Consider the following 18560-nt stretch of genomic DNA (forward strand, 5'->3'; position numbering starts at 1 on the left):
ATGCTTTTATTTTTCAAACTAATTTTTTATTTTTTGTATTTTTTTGTATTATTATGTCTCAAATAAAAGTATTCAATACAATTCAATAGTATATGTGTATTTATAAAAAGGCTATGTAAGCAAAAAAGTGACATATTTTATTCAGCAAATAAAGAGAGAAATTCTGCACGTTTTGAAGCTAGAATGCTTGGATGTTTAATTCATCACATGCATATTAATGGCGAGTATTTCAGAGTTTGATACGCCCGTGTAGGGTTGCACACAGCCCATGTCGGGAAAGCTTAGCCTTAAGTCCACACTCATGACTCTCTCTCTCCTCTCTCTCCCCCTGCTGCCTCACTGCGGCCGCTCTGTCTCAAACGCTACGTGACGTCGTTTCCTCCTCTCCAACATGGCGCAGGAGGCAGGTCGTTAAATGGAAATCTGAGGGATTTACCCCACCTTCTGTGTTTATTTATGTTTGTCTACTCGGGGCTCTGCGGCTGACATTTGTAAGGGAATACATCTCCATTCGAGGCGTCTGCTGCCTCCCCTCCCCAACCCACCCGCCCCCACCTCCTCACCCACCTTGGGACCAGGCAACACCTCGCCCCGAATTCCCGGTGCGACATGTTTGAGGGCAAAAAGACGAAAAACATGTTCCTCACGCGAGCTCTGGAAAAGATCCTGGCCGACAAGGAGGTGAAAAAGGCTCACCACTCACAATTGCGCAAAGCCTGCGAGGTGGCACTAGGTACGTTACGTTGTTCTAGCATCTTTTTCTTTTTTTTAAGTCTCGGACTCATTGACTTGGACACGTCATACACCCTTTCACTTATAAAACGCTCATTCTGCACAAATGTCGCATTGTTTAGCCACACGGTATATTCTCCATTAATTGCCTGTTGTTGTTGTCTTATTGTCTTGACGTTATTAACGAGAAAACCTGCGTTTTTAATTGACACGGTGGCACGAGCTCCGTGGAAATGACTCCGTGTAGAACACGGAAATGGTGCAGGAGGGGTGGGTATTTGCTACACTGAACCGATGCTGCGAAACAAGTAGCGATGGGAGAACAGGCCGAGCCCTAGGACAGAAAAACAAAGTTGTAAACGGCTGTGTCCGTCTCCATTTTCATGCCATCCCATGACAACACCTTACACATTCGTCGAGTGTGAACTAAATTCATTTAAACTGCTCCTTTCCTTGTGTTTATCCCCGTAAAGGTGATATGTTTGTGTCTCTTCCTGGTAGCCTACACGAGACGTAGCCGTGCCCGTTCACTACAGGGAGTATTGGGAGGCATATGTCTTTTATTACATCTTTGATTCATTAACCAGTTTAATCATTGAATACCTCTCGCCCCTCCTCTTCGTTATTACGTTGTTAAGCTATGTGAAGACGGGACAGTGAAAGCAGAAGGTGACAGCTGTCAGTAGCACCTCTATGCTAGAACAATGTCAAGCTATCGGAAATAATAAAGATGGCATTTCCGGTCAGAGCTAAATACAAATTAAAACTAAAATAAAGGTGCTACTGACAAAAACACACACAAAGCAATTAGGAAACCAAAGTGTATTAAGAAATGTATTTTGAATAATTTATATATAATAGCAGACTTTCTCGTCGTACACCACGTCAACAGCACCCACGCCACGTAAAGTCACATGGACTGTACTTTTATTTTGAAATCAACATCACTTTACGTCTGTATCATATATGTTGAAGCTTTACCAAAGTATTTTGTTAGCAGGTGTATTTTTCGAAATACGTCCTTGGGGTAATATGCTATTTTAACAGCTATTTAGGCAAAACATATTCACACTTGATCAAAACCTTTACAAGTTTTAATTTCTAACACTGGTCACAGTAATTTTTTACACTTTTTTTTTTTATACATACCAGACTTTAGAACTGCTCGGTGTTTTGGAACAAGCCCCGTTTTGTTTTGGGGAAGGGAGTAATCTGACACTAGCAGTGAAACAATGAGTCTATGTTGAGCAGAAGTCACACATCCAGGCTACTACCTGCCCCAACAACGGCTGTGTTTATCAACTCATTCTGCTAGTATGTGGTTTTGCAACAGCCTTGAAGGTTGAATGCACTTATCATCATGTTTGTCGAGGCTTGCTCAGTTGCAGCTCGAGTATAGTAGTGCTGCTCCAGTGAGTATTGTGTCTTCACCTGGGAGCTGGCACATCAACATTTGATGATGTCATCTGATGAGACTCTAGTCCATTGTAGGTGAGTTAGGGTTATTGAAATATAGGTCATCAGGCTGTGAGTCAGAAAACAACCATAGACCATGAAACTCTTGATGGCTGCCAACTGTCACATAGACAGTATTATAGCCGTTTTCCCATTATTTACCGTTTATGGGAGGAAGGCTCCATAAAATTTGTCCAGATGACCTCACCAGTACAGTCCTAATCAACACTTTTGATTACATTTTTAGGAAAGGAGCAGTACGTGTTACTCACATGGTTAGTAGCTTTGGGCGTCTTTCTGACAGAAAAGGAAAGATAACAATTTCTGAAGAAAAAAAACCCTGTCTGAATTCTGTACAGAATGACAATCTTTGTATATCAGTGCTACAGTAGTGGTACATCTAAAAAATGTTAAAAAAAAACGACTGGGTGACCCAGTATACTGAGTGACTTACATAATCCCTCTAGCTCTTAGGGCTCTTAGATATCTCTTAAAGATGTGCCTGTGCCAGAGTCTCCTCTTTGCTGTCACTGAAAGTTATGTTATTAATTGACTGTTTAAAACTGTTATGTTAGAATTATTCCACACATAGCACAATATGCTAGGCTACCATTTCCAGACAGTCATCCCTCCTCGCTCACTAACCTTTCTTCTGTATTATTATCAAAATGCCACTCAGCAGTTTTCCAAAAAAGAATACCATCCCAATTTATTTGAACTGCAGCTCTGCAGGTTTTTCTATTATCATTGGATCATACTGTCAGCTTCTGTGAGAGGAGACGTCTGATAGCAAGGAGTAAGAAAGAGGGATAAGACTGACAGTTGCCTCATAGCAAAGGCCCCCCCGTAAGGCTGTATATGCCCACCACCACCTCTCAGAAGCAAACACAGAGGCTTTGGTTCATTGTTGTCACATCACATGTTCATACTATATGTGCTCATATATATTATCCACCTGCCTTTGATGCTGGATGTTCCCACCAACCTGTCCTCTGTAACTGAAAAAGTTAATGTTGCTTTACTGCTGATGAAAAAACTATTATTGTCAATGTGACGGACAACTTTTGTACAAGCTAAGAGGAGGGAGAAGTTGTTAGCAGGCTCAAAGTCACTGAAGGATTGGGTCCTGCTGAGCCTGGTGCTCATTATCTCTCCCCTTAGGGTGTTTTAATCTGAGTGTCAGTTGTAGGGGGCACTGCAACCTGGAAACCCCATCACAGCTGCATTCATTGATGCCCCCCTTCAATTATTTTTATTTTTTTATGTAAGATGCAAATTTCATTCATGTTCTGGAAGCAGCCACTGGAAAGAGAACACCACTCTATCTGAAGCGTTGTCCAATAGTCATTACTATGTCTTTGGTATGTTTGTTTTTCTCATTAAAAAAATCATCACTGACTGAAGATAAATTATTTATCTCAGTGGCTGTTGCTCAAATTTAGTGACCCAATACGGTTGGAGTCCAGACAAATTCATACTGTGATCATTTCTGACTGGCATTGCTGCTATACACTGTAAGCACACACAGGACATCATGGGCATCCCATACGCTACATCTCTATATTGCTGTGTCTGATTCCAGGTTTTGATTAACCATTAACTTCTTGAGAATAAATGTTTAGGCTTTTTAAATGCTCAGTTTTCTTTATCTGTTTCTTAATGGGTGTATGTTAGAGCAGTGTGTGCATTTTAATGCCAGAGAGATGTCTTGTTTTGAGGGAGTGTTACTGTTGTCGGCCTGCCTTCCTGTAGATATTGACCGTTTGAGTGCCTGTGGTGTGTTCCTGACGCTCTGAGGGGTTTTGACATTCATTAAATCTGAATGTTTTACAACATGGGGTGGTTATGAGAATAAATAACAATAGACCAGGAGCTTTAGCAGCTTATATTATGGTCCACTGACTCTTGGATTGTTCGTTTCCTGCAATGTATTCGTTATAGTCTTTGTCTCTTCCTCCAATTCCATCAACAGTAGCCTTTTCTAATTGTCTTTTGTCTGTTTTTGACTTTGAATGTTCTTACACTTTGGGGATGTTTTTAAAGGTGGCACTGGAGCTCCCAAACGTTACGTTGAATCCATTTAAACATGTGTAAACTATTCTAAGTTAGGAGACATGCTGTCAATTTGTTTAAAGAAGTTTCCTTGAGTTGAGTAAATTAAATATTTCCTCACCAGTAAGATAGATATTTAGAAGCATATTCCTGATACTAAACTCAATCGCGTTCGAGCTCTAATGAAATTCTTGTCCATACAAGTTAATCATGCACGTCTCCATTCCCAAATGTGTGTAAATATTCAACATTTCATTTGGAAGAAAAGTTTCCTGCTCATACTTGGGATTTTTTGCTTCACTTTCAGATTACATTGAGATAAAACACACACATTATTTGACAGCTTTAAGCACTGCCTCTGCATTTGTGGCATTACTGTGGCAAATGTTTTTCCCATCCAAGGTTAAAGGGAGTCGGGGACCTTGGAATACAAGTTGTAAACACTGGCACAATCAACAAAAGTTTGCAAACTGTTCTTTCACACCCAACTCAAGGCCTGCTGCCTGCTCTGCAAAAAACTTTTCCTTAAGAGTCATCAAACCGGGGCAGGGAAGCCAATTCTATAAACTGTATGTACCCACTAATTGGGGCAATCCTTGGATGGTTGTTGTTGTCCTACTGAATAACAAAAGCATTCCCTAATTTGTGTACCTGACAACCATTACACCAGTGTTTTGTAGATCCAGAGGGGGAAATCAGTGTTGATTCTGTTATTGTGCAGCAATTGTGAGGAACATTTCTATGTATTTGTTAGGGTGCTGTAAAAAATGTTAATGGCACTAAATTAGTTTCCCTGAGGCTGTTTCACAGTTTAACTTCAACTGAAATCATGTATGCGTGCAGAAAGACACCCATATCTTGCTCCACAGTGGAGTATAAACAATTAAAAAATTAGACTTGGTAGACCTTTCCTTTTGGAAAAGCAGACATGTTTTTTTTGGCAGTGTACTTTTCTTGTGTTGTCGGGCTGCAGCTAACAGTAATTTACATTATTTATGAATCTGCTGATTAAATTAATTTGAGAAAAGAAAGTGATAAAAGCCCATCGCAAGCCCTCAGCTCAAGGATACACCTTTTTAAAATAACCTGTTTTGTTCCACCAACAGTACTTAACGAAAATAAATCTTATGTGCAGTAACTGCAGTTATAGTAACACGCAAAAGGTTTCCCAGCCTGTTTCATGAAGATTGATGGAATAGGGTGAGATGGTCCTACCTTGATTTTTTAATCTGCTTTTATGTGTTTAAAAAAAAGTACAGTCAATGTGCATATGAGATAAATATTTCCACAGGCAAGTCTACTGCTAAATTACCATGAAGGAAAGGGTTGAATGAGAACGGGTGAGGCCTGTTTTCTGTCACCTTTTCTCCCCTCCAGATTAAAGTGCAGACACTTTTTGAACAGCTTGTAACCCCAAAGGTTGACTGGTATTCAGACAACATGGCAGGGCATGCTTGCTCTCAAAACTTAAATATTCCTTTTATCTATATGGAGGAGACTATTCAGAATTTATAAACAAGAGTTTTCTTTTCCCTTGTACTTTTATTTTCTTAACACTGATACCTCCATACATAATGCATTATTTCTCTCCGCTCATTCCTCCTTCAGTCCCGGAACAGGTGATAAATGAATTATACCGCAAACAGATGAGGGCTAATGAAAAGAAACCCTCCCCTCTTTCTCTTCTTCCGTCTCATCTTGTGGCGCGTGTAGTTCTTTGTATCATCTATCTTGTATTTATCTTACATCTATTCTGTATTCATCTAAAGGAAGTCAGTACCAAGCAAATAATACATCATCACTACTGAGGGAGGGAAACAAAGGATGGCCTATAAGGAATTTAGTTTTTAACTATTGTACCCTACTTGGTCAAAGCTGTACAATTGGCACACCACGAAAATTGACAATGCATCTCTCCTATCAACGGCAGCTCCCAAAATCCTGGCCAGGTCTCCATCTTGGCTAGATCTCTCTTGAAAAAGAGATTTTAATCTCGATGGGACTAACCTGTTTAATGAAAGCTTATAATAAATGTTAGGCGCACCAAGACTTGAAACTTTCAAGCAAACATTTCAAAAAACTTATTTATTTACAGTATTCGACACAATCGGTGAGGATAATTCAAAACTCAAGCTTACCTTCAAAAGCAAAGTGAGGGAGGAAGTGACTTGGTCGTCATAGCCTCACTTTATAACCTTGGTGGAAGTTTGTGCTCCATCATAGCTTGCCGCTAAGCATGCTGGGAACTAAATGAGGGCATGCTGGAGGAGAAAGGGCACTTTGGCTGAATGAGTCGAGGAGGAAGGATGCAGTTCACAGTGCTCATATTTATCTTCCATCGACTGGCTATTCATCTCCACCTTGCTCAGCAGCACAGTCCTACACTTTAACAAGAACCCCGTTTTCAGAGGACGGCAAGTGCAATTCACAGCTTTGGGCAGAAAAAAAGTGCCAAATCATGAATCAGCACCGGCTTTATTGAATATTAATTAATTTCCACAACAAAGCCAAATGCTGAGTAATCACGGCCTTTTGGAGGCAGAGCGCCCTGTGACTTTTTGGCTAGAAAATTATCCATGGGAGTGAGACTATTGATTAGACATAGGCTTATGCAAGTGTAAGTGAGGGGATTGGTTGGGACGCCCACACATACACACACACATGCTCGCAGACGTAACGCACGCACACAGGCATAAGCGCACACACACGATTAGGTAGCCCGGACAACCTCTGACAGTGTTCCCCCCCCCCCACCCCCCAAATGTAATTACTGCTGTGCAACATTTCCTTTCAGTCCGGACAATAGAAATGTCAGGGGTGTGATTTCTCAGGCTCTTCTCGGTCGGTGGCTTCAGCTGGGCCCCGTGTTTATCTGCGTTAGGTAGGAGGTGGAGTTGGACACATAGATTTCCGTCCTCCGATAAGCCAATCTTAGCGGCCCAAAGCTACAGTGATGTCTTTATTATTACGGCCATGGACACTTATCACAGACTGTTCGTAAAAATTTTGTCACTTGCCTAATGAATACACCAGAGATGTAATAATGTTCACGGCCTGGATAATCGGCTCAATTTTGAACTCCAAATGGAGATACAACTTTTCGATTTACATCATCGTTTATGTTTGTCTCAGTCCTCAGGCTCCTTTTCTCCTATATTATCCCCTCACTCACTCACTCACTCACTCACTCACTCACTCACTCACTCACTCACTCACTCACTCACACTCACACTCTTTCTCTATACTGTCTAAAACTAGAGACTAATAGTAGCAACACTTTTAACAGAGAACTTAAACAACGGCTCAAATCAAATCAACAGTGCTCACACAAATAATTTACAACTGGTTTATTGTTTGATCATGCTGCCTTTGTTTTACTCTACTTAGCCTATATATATATATTTGACTCATTATATTGCTGCTCTGTACTCTATTGTATACTGCATTTTTAATCTTTTAATTATCATTGTTTTATCAGTATTTGATCTTGTTTCTGTTTTGTTTAGTTTATTTTGTTGTTTTTAAAAAAGCCTCCTGTGGACAGGTGTTGTAAACTAGCATTTATGCTAACACACTGTAAACAATGCATCTGGTTCGTCCAATGACATTGTCATGTCCATGTCCAAATAAAATCTACTATACCTTGAGCAACCCACAAAGTCAGTGGTCTGTATCTGGAGGAGGCGAGAGGCCCTTTGTCAGTCTCCAGCTCATCGTTCAGGTGATGAGTCAGGGAATGATCTCTAACCTCTCCTCTCTGTGGGGGTTGGTGTGTGGGGGTGGGTGTGTTGGTGTGTAGTTGTGTGGATGGTTGGAAGCCCATTAGGAAGGGGTATGTGTTTTCATATGGCATATTGTTGACCCGACCAAAGGGCAAGATGTGATAAGGATGCTAAATTATTTTAAACTGATGCGTTTCCATATAAAAGGCCACAAAAAGAGAGAACCAAACATGTCTTACTATACGATGTAAAAATATGACCTAACATACAGTTCTCCTCTAGTAGCCTTGTAATATGAGCATACATACAGACACTCATACAGCACATGGACATGGAGCTGGCGAGGGACAGGTTTACATAGCTGATTTGTTTTGGAAGCCAGCCGCGTCCATGTCCCTGCTTTTCCTCTGGCTTCTCTCGCCTCACTCTGAATATGAACCCGCGTCCCTGGCGAGCTGATTTTTTTTCTTGTTGCTGGTCTCGTGACGTAGCGCAGATTGTCTCCAGAGAGATGTCTGTTTATCTTCGTCCCTCCCCGACCGTGCCGCAGTCGTGTGCAGGCTCCACTGTGTGCTAATTGATGAAAAAGGTTGGCAGCGCTCTTATGAGATTTTGCGACGCATGTGCGTTACGTCCTGTTGTCTTTGTCCATGTTTGATTGTGATCGTGTGTGAACGTCTTGCTCGAGGAATATCTGCTTATTCAATTAGTGTTGATCCTGCTTTAGTCAGCAAGAGTACTTGACCAGGTGTGTGCAGCTTCCGAGGCCTGCCATTGCACGGCTCAACCTGTTGAACACCCGAAGCCTATAGAGGATGATACCATTCATTCGGCTGAGCATAGGAGAGAGTGCAGTAAGTGGATGGGGCTGCTCTGTCAAAGATTTTCTTGGCCTTGGTAAGAGATATCCTTTGTTGTTCTTGCACCTTGTAATTGATACGGTATAAAGTATGATCAAGTCTTTTTTTCCAGGAAGACACTGTTCAGTATGTATCTGCAATATCACTTTTTTGCCATTAAATTCCAGGTGTACCTCACTTTTAAAACCAAAGATCTATTCATGACACACAGCTTTGCAAGACAGCTTCAGGGGGGCTGTGCAGACAAATGGGTAGCAGCCAGGTATTCAAAAAAGTGTCCACAATCAACAATAGGTGTCAGCAAACAGAGCAAGCAAAGCCCCGTTTGGTTGAACAATGGTTGCTTTGCCTATATTTCAACAACTTTTTACAGATGAGCTGCTGCTGGTTGAAAACTGCATTTAGGCATCTGTGTTTGTGTTTATGCTTGGGTTGAAAATGCTGTAGATGACCCATCACACTCGACAGGTACAATATACAAGACCTTTTACAAAGCACTAGTGGAAGAAAGTGATGCAGGCTAGGCTACTACATAACACAATTAGATTGGTTTACAAACATAATATAGCTCTACCTAGGCTTAGTGGGGTAATGTGCAGCTTTAAAGTGTTTTCTAAGTAATGCATAGTTCAAATCTCAGTTTACTAGCTTGCTTCTTCCTAATACTATCTTTGCTGACTCATTGCTACATCAGTATCTTTTTGTGTTACCGCCACCTGTTGATCAGTGGAATAGTTTGAAGCCACTGGCTGGACTGTATCATGTCACCCTTTGTGCGCATGTGCATCCTCATGTGCCTGCACAAAATAAATACAAATGTGACCCATTCATAGAGAAACATAGGCTAGTTCATTCATATCATACACAGCTGAATGAAATGACATCCTTTAATCCAAATCCGTAAACCTTTAATTTTTGCTTAATCACCAGTTAGTTCTGCTGCATTGCATTTCCTCAATGTGCTGTTAGCACAAGCACATGACATGAACTCATACACTACAATACCCGGGGAGGGGGATAGGATCTGTGATTGCAGGGTTAATGGTTTTGGCGAGCCGTCCTCCCTGTGGCGGACACTCCCAGCAGGGTGCTCTGCTGTTGCTGCTGGCTGAGGAATGCTTTGTCACGCCACTATGGCAGGGTGGCGCCCAGTAAGAAGGGAGCATTAAGCTAGCCTGAGCAGCTCTTTTGTTAGCAGTGAGAGACAGGGAACAGGTTGGACTGTAATGCTGCCCTCGAGAAACAGATTTTTGATGTGATATATCATGAAAACAGATACTGTTCCGCTTGTATATGCTTAAAATGGATGTGGAATTTTCTGTAATGCATAATTTGTTTTTAACTCCACCCCCTAGCAAACATAGCATAGACTTAGTCTCCCTATAGTTTTTGTTTATTTATTCAGTGTAAGGTTTAATGAATATGCACGCACATCTTTGAGTAACACTGTTTACTCTCATCCAGACATATTGGAGCAAAAGGGTGCAAGATGCTATGCTCCAGGGATTTTGGGGAGTAGTTTCTGCATAAGGGAGGCACATTTCTCGACTCAAATATTCCTCCAGATTTTGTAGCTCTGGCTTCTAACCTTTTGGCCCAGGGTTCCCAAACACTCCCCTCACCGATTCCATCAGCCTTATCTATCACAGCAGCCTTATGCATCCCGACTACACCATTGTGTGCTTGATATCTAAGGCCATGATAGGCTTTTGCTCTATAGCTCAATGTAAGTGTGATTGAAGGGATCACTGATAAGCTCCTTTTTGAAACGTGTATTATATAGAGCACTGCAAAAAAAACTGTCCCTGCTCACTGTCAAGTTAAGCGACTGAGTGGCTGTCTTTGAGTCTAGATCTGGCTGCTATGTTTTTCATATACTGTAGCTTCTCATTCACACAGTCACCTGAAAGATGAGAGCTTTCTCCTTTCTCTCTCACCAACTAACGGCTATCCTTCTCATAGAATTTCAATAGCACTCACTCAATACTTATGGCCCACCACAATCTTCATATAAAGTACATTACATTTCTAATCACAAGTGTACCATGCCCGCTCATTTGTTTTTCCCTAGGCAAGTGCAACATTGAAACAGTGCTGTCTGTTATGCTGTCAGAGGTGGCATTTGGTTGTTTTGCGTGAAACCGATTTTGGCCCGAGGCACCAAAGGTTTTTCCTGGATGTCGTCTCCACCACCTCATGTATTTTTCAGAGACGCCGTTTTTGTGTTGGTGTCGTGTATCAGACGTTCTTGTACTGGGGGACCTAGGCTATAATGTTTGCTATTATACACCGGTAAGGAATATGGTTCTAAGGATGACACCTTTTAATGAATTATTCATGGTTGGCAGAATTGACTCTGCAACTTCCAAGTGGGTCATGGTATCAGGATAGGGGTAGCTGAGGTTGCGGGGCCAGAGGTTTTCTGAAATTCAAGAGGGGTTTTATTTCCCCCATCTGGAAATACAAAGGTCCATTCATACTGCGTAGGCAATACAATATCATTTGATAGTGGGGAAGTACCTGACCTGGAGCGTGTACCTGTATCCGGCTGCATACATTAATTGATGTTAATGTTGTACTCGCGCTAGCTAGCTATCAGAAGCCAAAAGTTATTAGTAAAAAAGGAGCCTTTGTAAAAAAATGACCTACCAAGTTGTGTTTTTGTTTTCGCCATGCCGTGTGCACCATTGTTTTGTTTTGTTATTATTTGAATGTTGTTGTCCATACATGTACTATGGTCGAGAGCCATAAATAAATTTAATTAAATTAAATTAAAAGAAAAACCTGCCTGTAGTGTTGAAGACTTCAGTCACTCCAGAGCATGATCAGCCAGATTCTGACCGACCTTCTCCCCCGAGCTCGGAGGCAGTTTTATGGGTGCCTGTTGAATAGATGACAACCTCCGGGTGTATGGGATTCAATTCAAACTGAAACCAGAGTATAACACTGACTTTAGTAAGGACTGTATTGGTTAGGTGGCCTTTTGTGCACAATGCAATAAAACACTATGAAGAAAATATGACATTCCTATGTAGCCTATCTGACCCACTTGCTTCTTGATGATGAGAGAAAAGTTCAATGTAGGTCTAAAGGAGGAATTTGACATTAGTGCTCATTTTAATGTGTTACTGTCATCTACTGTAAGGATCTGGGTCAAAGCCAGGGCAAGAGGAAAGGCTACCTTGGAAATGAGTGCAGTGATGGAGGGGGACACAGGGCTTAACAGGCCACTCTTATACATTATGGAGCTCTCAATGGGGTTTGTATTGAGGTCTGGACAATGCTTTAGCTCACAGGAGAGCAGGGTGGCTAATGTGTCTGGTCCGTGAAATGGACGTCTAATAAATGCCACTTCCCCTTTGAGGTCTGGTTAAAAAGCAGTGTTTCAGCCTCAGTGGGGTTTTAAAGGGGGTAGAGTTATCCTAATCTCACCAGGAGCAGCATCAAATGGAGCTGATGCAGTCAAATGAACCTTATAATCCAGTAATAAAGTAAGTGTTTTGATACAAAAAACTAAAGCCGTCGTGTATTCACATAAACAATGTTTTTCCAGTACAAATCAAGTTTAATCGGTTTAGACAAGCGGGTGCTCACACTGAACAATTTCTCAAACGATATGTTTTTTAGATGTTATAGGGGATTAAAGGGAGTGTGTAGACTGAGATTTCTTTGTAATGAATACACCAATTAGGGACTCTGTGTGGGAGTCTGTTTCTCTCATTTCAGTTGTCTGGCTCACAAAAGCCGCTTAGTAGGCCCCAAGGTTTATACCACTCCACTGAACTGCTGCTGCTATCCTTGCCCCTTCTTCTACCGCGGCCCTGGGACAAAACCAGGGCACAGAACACAGCGTCTTCAAGGTCAGCATTTTTTTTTTTTTTTTGCAGTTTGGCTGCTGCAGAGCTGAGGTAGCGGGGGTCAGGCAAATTTTAGTGACAACAAATTAGTGCCAAGAATTCAAAGCTTGTATTCTCCTGGCTAGCTAGTTTTTTAAATGTGACTAACTGGAGTCATATAGAACACCAGAAAATGTAGAGGGCTCCCGTCCCGTGCTCCTTGGTTTTAGTTCGGGATACCTGATTAGACTTTTATAAGCCAATTTTTGATGTCTCTCCCCGTATGCCTCTTGGCAAATGCAACGTTGAATAATCAGTTTTCTCTTGTATATACTGGGCATTTGCAGCATTTGTTACAACTATATTATGGCCAGTTTGGTAGAAAAAGAAGAAGATATAAATAAAGAAAGAATGTAATGTGTTTGTTTTAGTCCCACTCGGCTGTCTGTTCCTGCCTCCCGGCGTACATCCGCTGCACTCTTTAACTCAGTGTTTGTTTAAAAAGAAAAACGATAGCTGGCAGAGCAGTCGCGATGCCACAGGTTTACTTTGCGGCTCGCGTATGCCCCAGTCCCAGGAGTATCTGGCACGTATCACCAACACCGCACACACCGTTGCCATGGTTTTGCTGTTCAAAGATGACAATTCCTCATCAACACACTCCTGACCTGACACAAGCCAATAATTATCAGACAGTCACTTACACTTTCGATGTGAAAATCACAACCACTCCCATCGAAACGGTCTGTCTGCCTGTCTTTTTTGTTTCGGTGTGTGTGTGTATTATTATATTATATGTCTTGAAGCTTATATTAATAGCGGAATAGCCTTGGTCTATGCAAGTTTTTGATTTCACCTGGAAATGAGACCTATAAAGGGCCAGCTGTAACTTTTGTATTATAGAGCAGCAAGTGTACACCGAAAGACAGATGTGCAGCTTTTTCTCACTGTAGTGGGATATTGCACTTCTTGTCTCTTGGGTACAGCTCCATGATGTTTTGCTTTGTCTGTCACTCTAGCTAAAGTAAAACAAAAAGAGTAGCTGGGAGAGATAAAAGATGAACTGAACTGATAGTTCACTTTGGTGATCAGAACATGTGAGAGGGTTGTTCGTCAAGAATCCCAAAGTTTGGAGGGAATACACACAGAGCGAGGATTGTATTGAAGAGCAAAAATCATGATCATCCCAATACAGTACTCATTATAGTAGTAGTAAATGAATTGGTGAGTCGATCAACAGAAAAGTAATCCACAGCAATCTTTGGGGTCATTTATCTAGCAGAAAATAGCTGATGATTTTTTTTCACTGCTATTCTGTTTTATATCATTCAAAATTAAATGCCATCAGACAAAATAAGCTATTTGAACATGTCACCTCGGATCCTGGGAATGTAAGATAGGGCATTTTTCAGTATTCTCTCTTACATTTTATAGAATAATCACAAAGTCACGGATAATTAGATTATAAAGCTAATTCTTTGCAGTCACAGTGATAAACAACAGACTTCTAGCAATGTATGTGGTACAGGTCATACATTTTGATACATAAAAGGCACGTCTAGTCAATGCGTCTCGATTAGGAGCAAAAAGTCATTCATACAATTATGGCTTCAGATTAAGAAAGAGCATAAAACAATCACAATGTAATGGGAGGGGGTTTTCCCAAAAATGCTGCGTGATTTTAAAAAAAATACTAAAAAAGAAAAATATGAAAGCCAATATGAGAACTTTGTCATTATTTTTACAAGGGACAATAGTGTTGCACAGTATCTCTCTCAGCACATCTGCTTCTACATCTCACCATCTGTGTGTTACTATGGCTCGTCTCTATTTGTATTTGATCCTGTTAAATCTGATGCTTCATAAACACTGACTACAACAGTCATCCATCTTGAGCAGGAAGCTCCACTATATTCACAATGTTGGAAGATCTGATATATCATCATGTGTTGAAACCACGTTTTCACATTTGTGTTTTTAGTTGATTTCTTGATTGTTAATTAAAGTTAAAATGAACAGGCTTGATCAATCATCTTTCAGATTATCTGTCCGTGTGTACAAGAACAGGAGTCTTGAATTTGGACTTGTTCCTTAGCTGACAGCACAGAACTGAAAGACAGGCAAGAATTGGTCGAGGGGTTCACCATCCCATTAAGTCTGGCTCAGAATATAATGGCATGAAAATATGACATCTGCTCGGAACTTGTCACATGTGGATCCATAGGGGACCACTGAGCTGTTTTCACAGGAGTCCTGTAGTCTCAGTTGTGACTGCAATGCATTTGACGGATGTATACATTAACGTCAGATGGTTCCAAATAAAAGAAAAAAACAGCGCTTAGCTTTTGTTTCTTCTACTCATGCCTATTTTTCCCTTCTTGTGTCCCTCACGGCGCGTACTGTAAAACAATGCTTGAAACCACCAGACTTCATTGAATTCCACCAAGTGTTTAGTGTTAAATATTCACGCTAAATGGATTTCTTTTTAAAGCACTGTAAGACGTCCTGCAGTTAACTAATTGGGCTGTCTTGGGACTAGGGTTGTCCCCATCCTGTGAGGACTTCTCTTATAGCCATTGTGTTTTTAGACCCCCCTTTACTGTCTAGTACCAATTGGCTACTCTTTCCCTGTCTCTAGCTCCCTGCTCTTCGGCCCATCTGTCTTTTTATATTTTTTTCCCTGGTCTGCTGTGCCAGCCCTCAGCAAGTAGTTCATACAACTGCTTTCATGACTGAGGATCTGTGAAATAAACACAATTGTTGGCCTGGCATACCACGGACACAGCGCAGAGTGAATAACGATTACATTTTTAGGGGGCTGAGCTGCAGCAGAGGCGATACATTAACCAGGCTCCTTTATGCTGCTCGCTGGTGGGACATCAACAATGTCATCCCCATGACGACAATGACGTACTGACATTCTTTTTTCTAGTTAACGCAAGTGTGTCTTGAGAGTTCCCATCTGCATTCTTGCGTCAACAGTATTTAAAACATGTTCAATATGTGCAGATATTATGTTTTGTGGAAGAGAAAATACGTGGCTGCACACAAATAAATACACACACACACACACACCCCTTCAGCTTCAGCAGATAAAACATCATCTAGTCGGGTGTGCAAACACATAATTTGTGCATTTAGGAGTTTTTAGAAAAGAGCCTTCCTTCATGAATAAGTGTAATCGTCTGTGCTGCCAGGCTTGATACGTGCTCTGCTCCCTGTGGTATCATTAGCTGAGGAAAATACGGATGAATGTACACTCCCCAAGGCTAATCATTGACAAATGTAACATCTCTACTTTCTTTCCTTTTTACTTTCAGAGGAAATCAAAGAGGAATCAGAAAAATTAAGGTAAGAAATGGATTTATTACAACACAATAAGGCTTCCGGGTTTCATTCAATTGGTGTTGTTCCTTTCTGCATGCTCAGGATCTGTAAAATTCATGGTTCAACTGCAAGCCTCTCTGATGTGCGTTCGCTGTGCTCATGGATAGGCAGCCAAATAACTTTGGCTTTGGAATGAAACCTTGCATGAGCACCACCTCTCCTCTTCCCCATCCTTTCTTTTGTTTTCCCTCCTCCTGCTGTTTTAGTTTCCGCCTCACATTTCGGTCCATCACTTTTTTTCTTCTGACACACTGTCCCTCCCCTTGCTCCCTCCCTCCTTCTGCAGTCACTGCCCATTATTTCTCTCCAGCTCTTCCATTCTCTCCAAATTAGCATTACCAGAAACCAAGCTAATTCAGATTTTGCCCTTGAGGTTAGGACTTCCAGATCAAAGATAGATTGAAGTGCTAGCTGTGTGCAGCCACACCCCGACTCGCGCAAAACGCTTCTGCTTTTGGATTCATCTGAGGTACTTTTCAATTCTCACCGATTTTTCACCTGCTATATAGATGCAGCTGCCACGCCGTCCTCCACAAGAATACAAATATACTTTTTGTGTGAGTCTGCAGCCCTGTTTAAATTGTTTCTCTATGTACATTCATTCTGTAGTGTAGTCGTAGTATAAGAGAACAGATTCAACAAGGACACCTTTAAAATCTCAGCCATTTATACTGTAAATAAAAAGATCACATGTTTAATGGCACATAGTTGGAATTTGCTTTCTTGCCAAGACTTAGTTGAGGAGATGCTCTCATAGCTGCATGCTAAATGTGCAGCTATACAGCCAGCAGACGGTTAACTTAGTCCAAAACTGGAAAAAAGGACAAACGGCTAACCTGGTTACAAAATCCACCTCCCAGCACCTCTAAAGCTCAGTGATGTTGATATTATTTCATCCATGCAAAAACCCAAAGTGTAACTGCTGTGCTACAAGGTCAAGGATAAACCGCCAAGCTCAGCATTCAAGTTGCACGTCAATGCTGCTGTAATCAGATACCAGATGACATTTAATCATATCTTACGATATTGAAGTTATATTGATTTACCGCCTTACAAATCTGTCTTGTCCTTCCATGATTAAATGTGCACTGCTAGCTTCTGAGCTAACTGAAATACCCCACGATGGCACCGGGGGAGTCACCGATGCAGACCTTGCTGTCTGACTAAAAAACCCATTTAGTGTCCCTATAATGGTTTATAAGCAGGCTAAGTCTGACGTCTGGAAGAGAGCAGTCCGGCTGACATTAAGCAGGGAGGCCCAGGGATAAGCCAGAGGAGAAGAGTTCCCTGCAGACACACAGCACAATAGCTGCTGAGGGAGATGGCAGACTCGGTCAGACCATACGGATGAGCCAACCGAGTGGAAGTGCTGAATCACAGCTCCACTGTGATGTTGTTGTTTTCCAAAAGGTTTTGATAATGATTAAAGGCATGTTCAAAAGATTTACGTTTTGATAAGTATGTGCTTCTCTTTAAAGGTGGAGTCAGTGATTCTGGAGAACGCATGTTGTCAAAAATCACTTTTGTCAAATCAGTGAATATTTCCTCACAATTCGCAACCTGTGTGTGCTGAATAAAAATCCAGTGTTAACACACAACCTAGGCATTGTAAACGGGCATGTGGCTAGTTATGGTGGGCACCCTTTCTTTCATTAAGATCCTCTCTCTTCCTCCTTTCTTGTGTTTATGTTTATGATCTCTTGATCTCGCTCCAATTGCTCTCTAATTCACACTACTCATTTTCTCTTCTCTTTAGTTTTCCAATGGCCCTCTTTCTAACATGTCTTCCCATGGCTTCCCTCCTTCACGAGGCACTACATCCTTCCCCTCTTCTTCTGTTTCTCTGTTGTGACCAGCTACACTCTGCGAGTTCACCCCTCTTAAATGAGCCGAAGTCATCCCTATTTCATTGCCGAGACATAAACAATGAAACCACTCCCTTCTTCTTCCTCCTCCCCTCCCTCCCTCTTCCTCCTCCCCTCCCTCCCTCTCTCTCTCCTTCTCTCTGTTCCCTTCACTTATCCCAGCAAGTGCAGTTTGGGTGTGGTGGCTGTGCTCTGGGATGCTGCTGCTGAACGCAATGGTCCATGTTTTATGTCTCTGGTCTTTAAAAAAATTCAGGGGAAAAAAATAATAGCTGTATTGTCGATTTAAGAGTTAGTCTGAGGTCCAGGAGATGCTTGCGTCAGCATGAACACGTGGCAGAAGTCTGAGCCTGAATAACAACCCTCTGGGATTAGTGCCCCTCCCTAAGAGACACCAAGTGCATTTTCTTTTGAAGCAGTCAGGCACAACATTAAATTCAGTGTAATAATAAAGATTGTGTTACTCTGCCTTTTCCCTTAGGAACAAGAAAAAAAATAGTTTTTTTTTAAGGTTTAGCACGTTTACTGCCCTGTTACAACAGCGGCTGGGGAGCGGTATCTCCGTACAGTGAAACATGTCATTCCCATTCATGCACTGTTAGTCATGGCTGGATGTGGAAGGGAGTGTGAGTGTGTCAGGCTGATTTTCTG

The 18560-nt window shown here is 41.6% G+C and overlaps 1 protein-coding gene across 2 annotated transcripts in view; it reads left to right on the forward strand.

Annotated features, from left to right (window-relative positions):
* Positions 1–398: 398 nt before the first annotated feature.
* Positions 399–18560, forward strand: part of arfgef1 (ADP-ribosylation factor guanine nucleotide-exchange factor 1 (brefeldin A-inhibited)) — a 50643-nt gene continuing 32481 nt past the window's right edge. For both annotated transcript variants that reach the window (XM_080050330.1, XM_080050331.1), the window contains exons 1-2: positions 399–733; positions 15978–16008. In XM_080050330.1, the coding sequence (XP_079906456.1) occupies positions 610–733; positions 15978–16008 (155 nt within the window). In that variant the 5' untranslated portion in view covers positions 399–609. The remainder of the gene's footprint in view (positions 734–15977; positions 16009–18560) is intronic.

Source organism: Ammodytes marinus (genome assembly GCF_949987685.1).
Source record: "Ammodytes marinus genome assembly, chromosome: 21".
In the NCBI taxonomy this organism is placed as follows: Eukaryota; Metazoa; Chordata; class Actinopteri; order Uranoscopiformes; family Ammodytidae; genus Ammodytes; species Ammodytes marinus.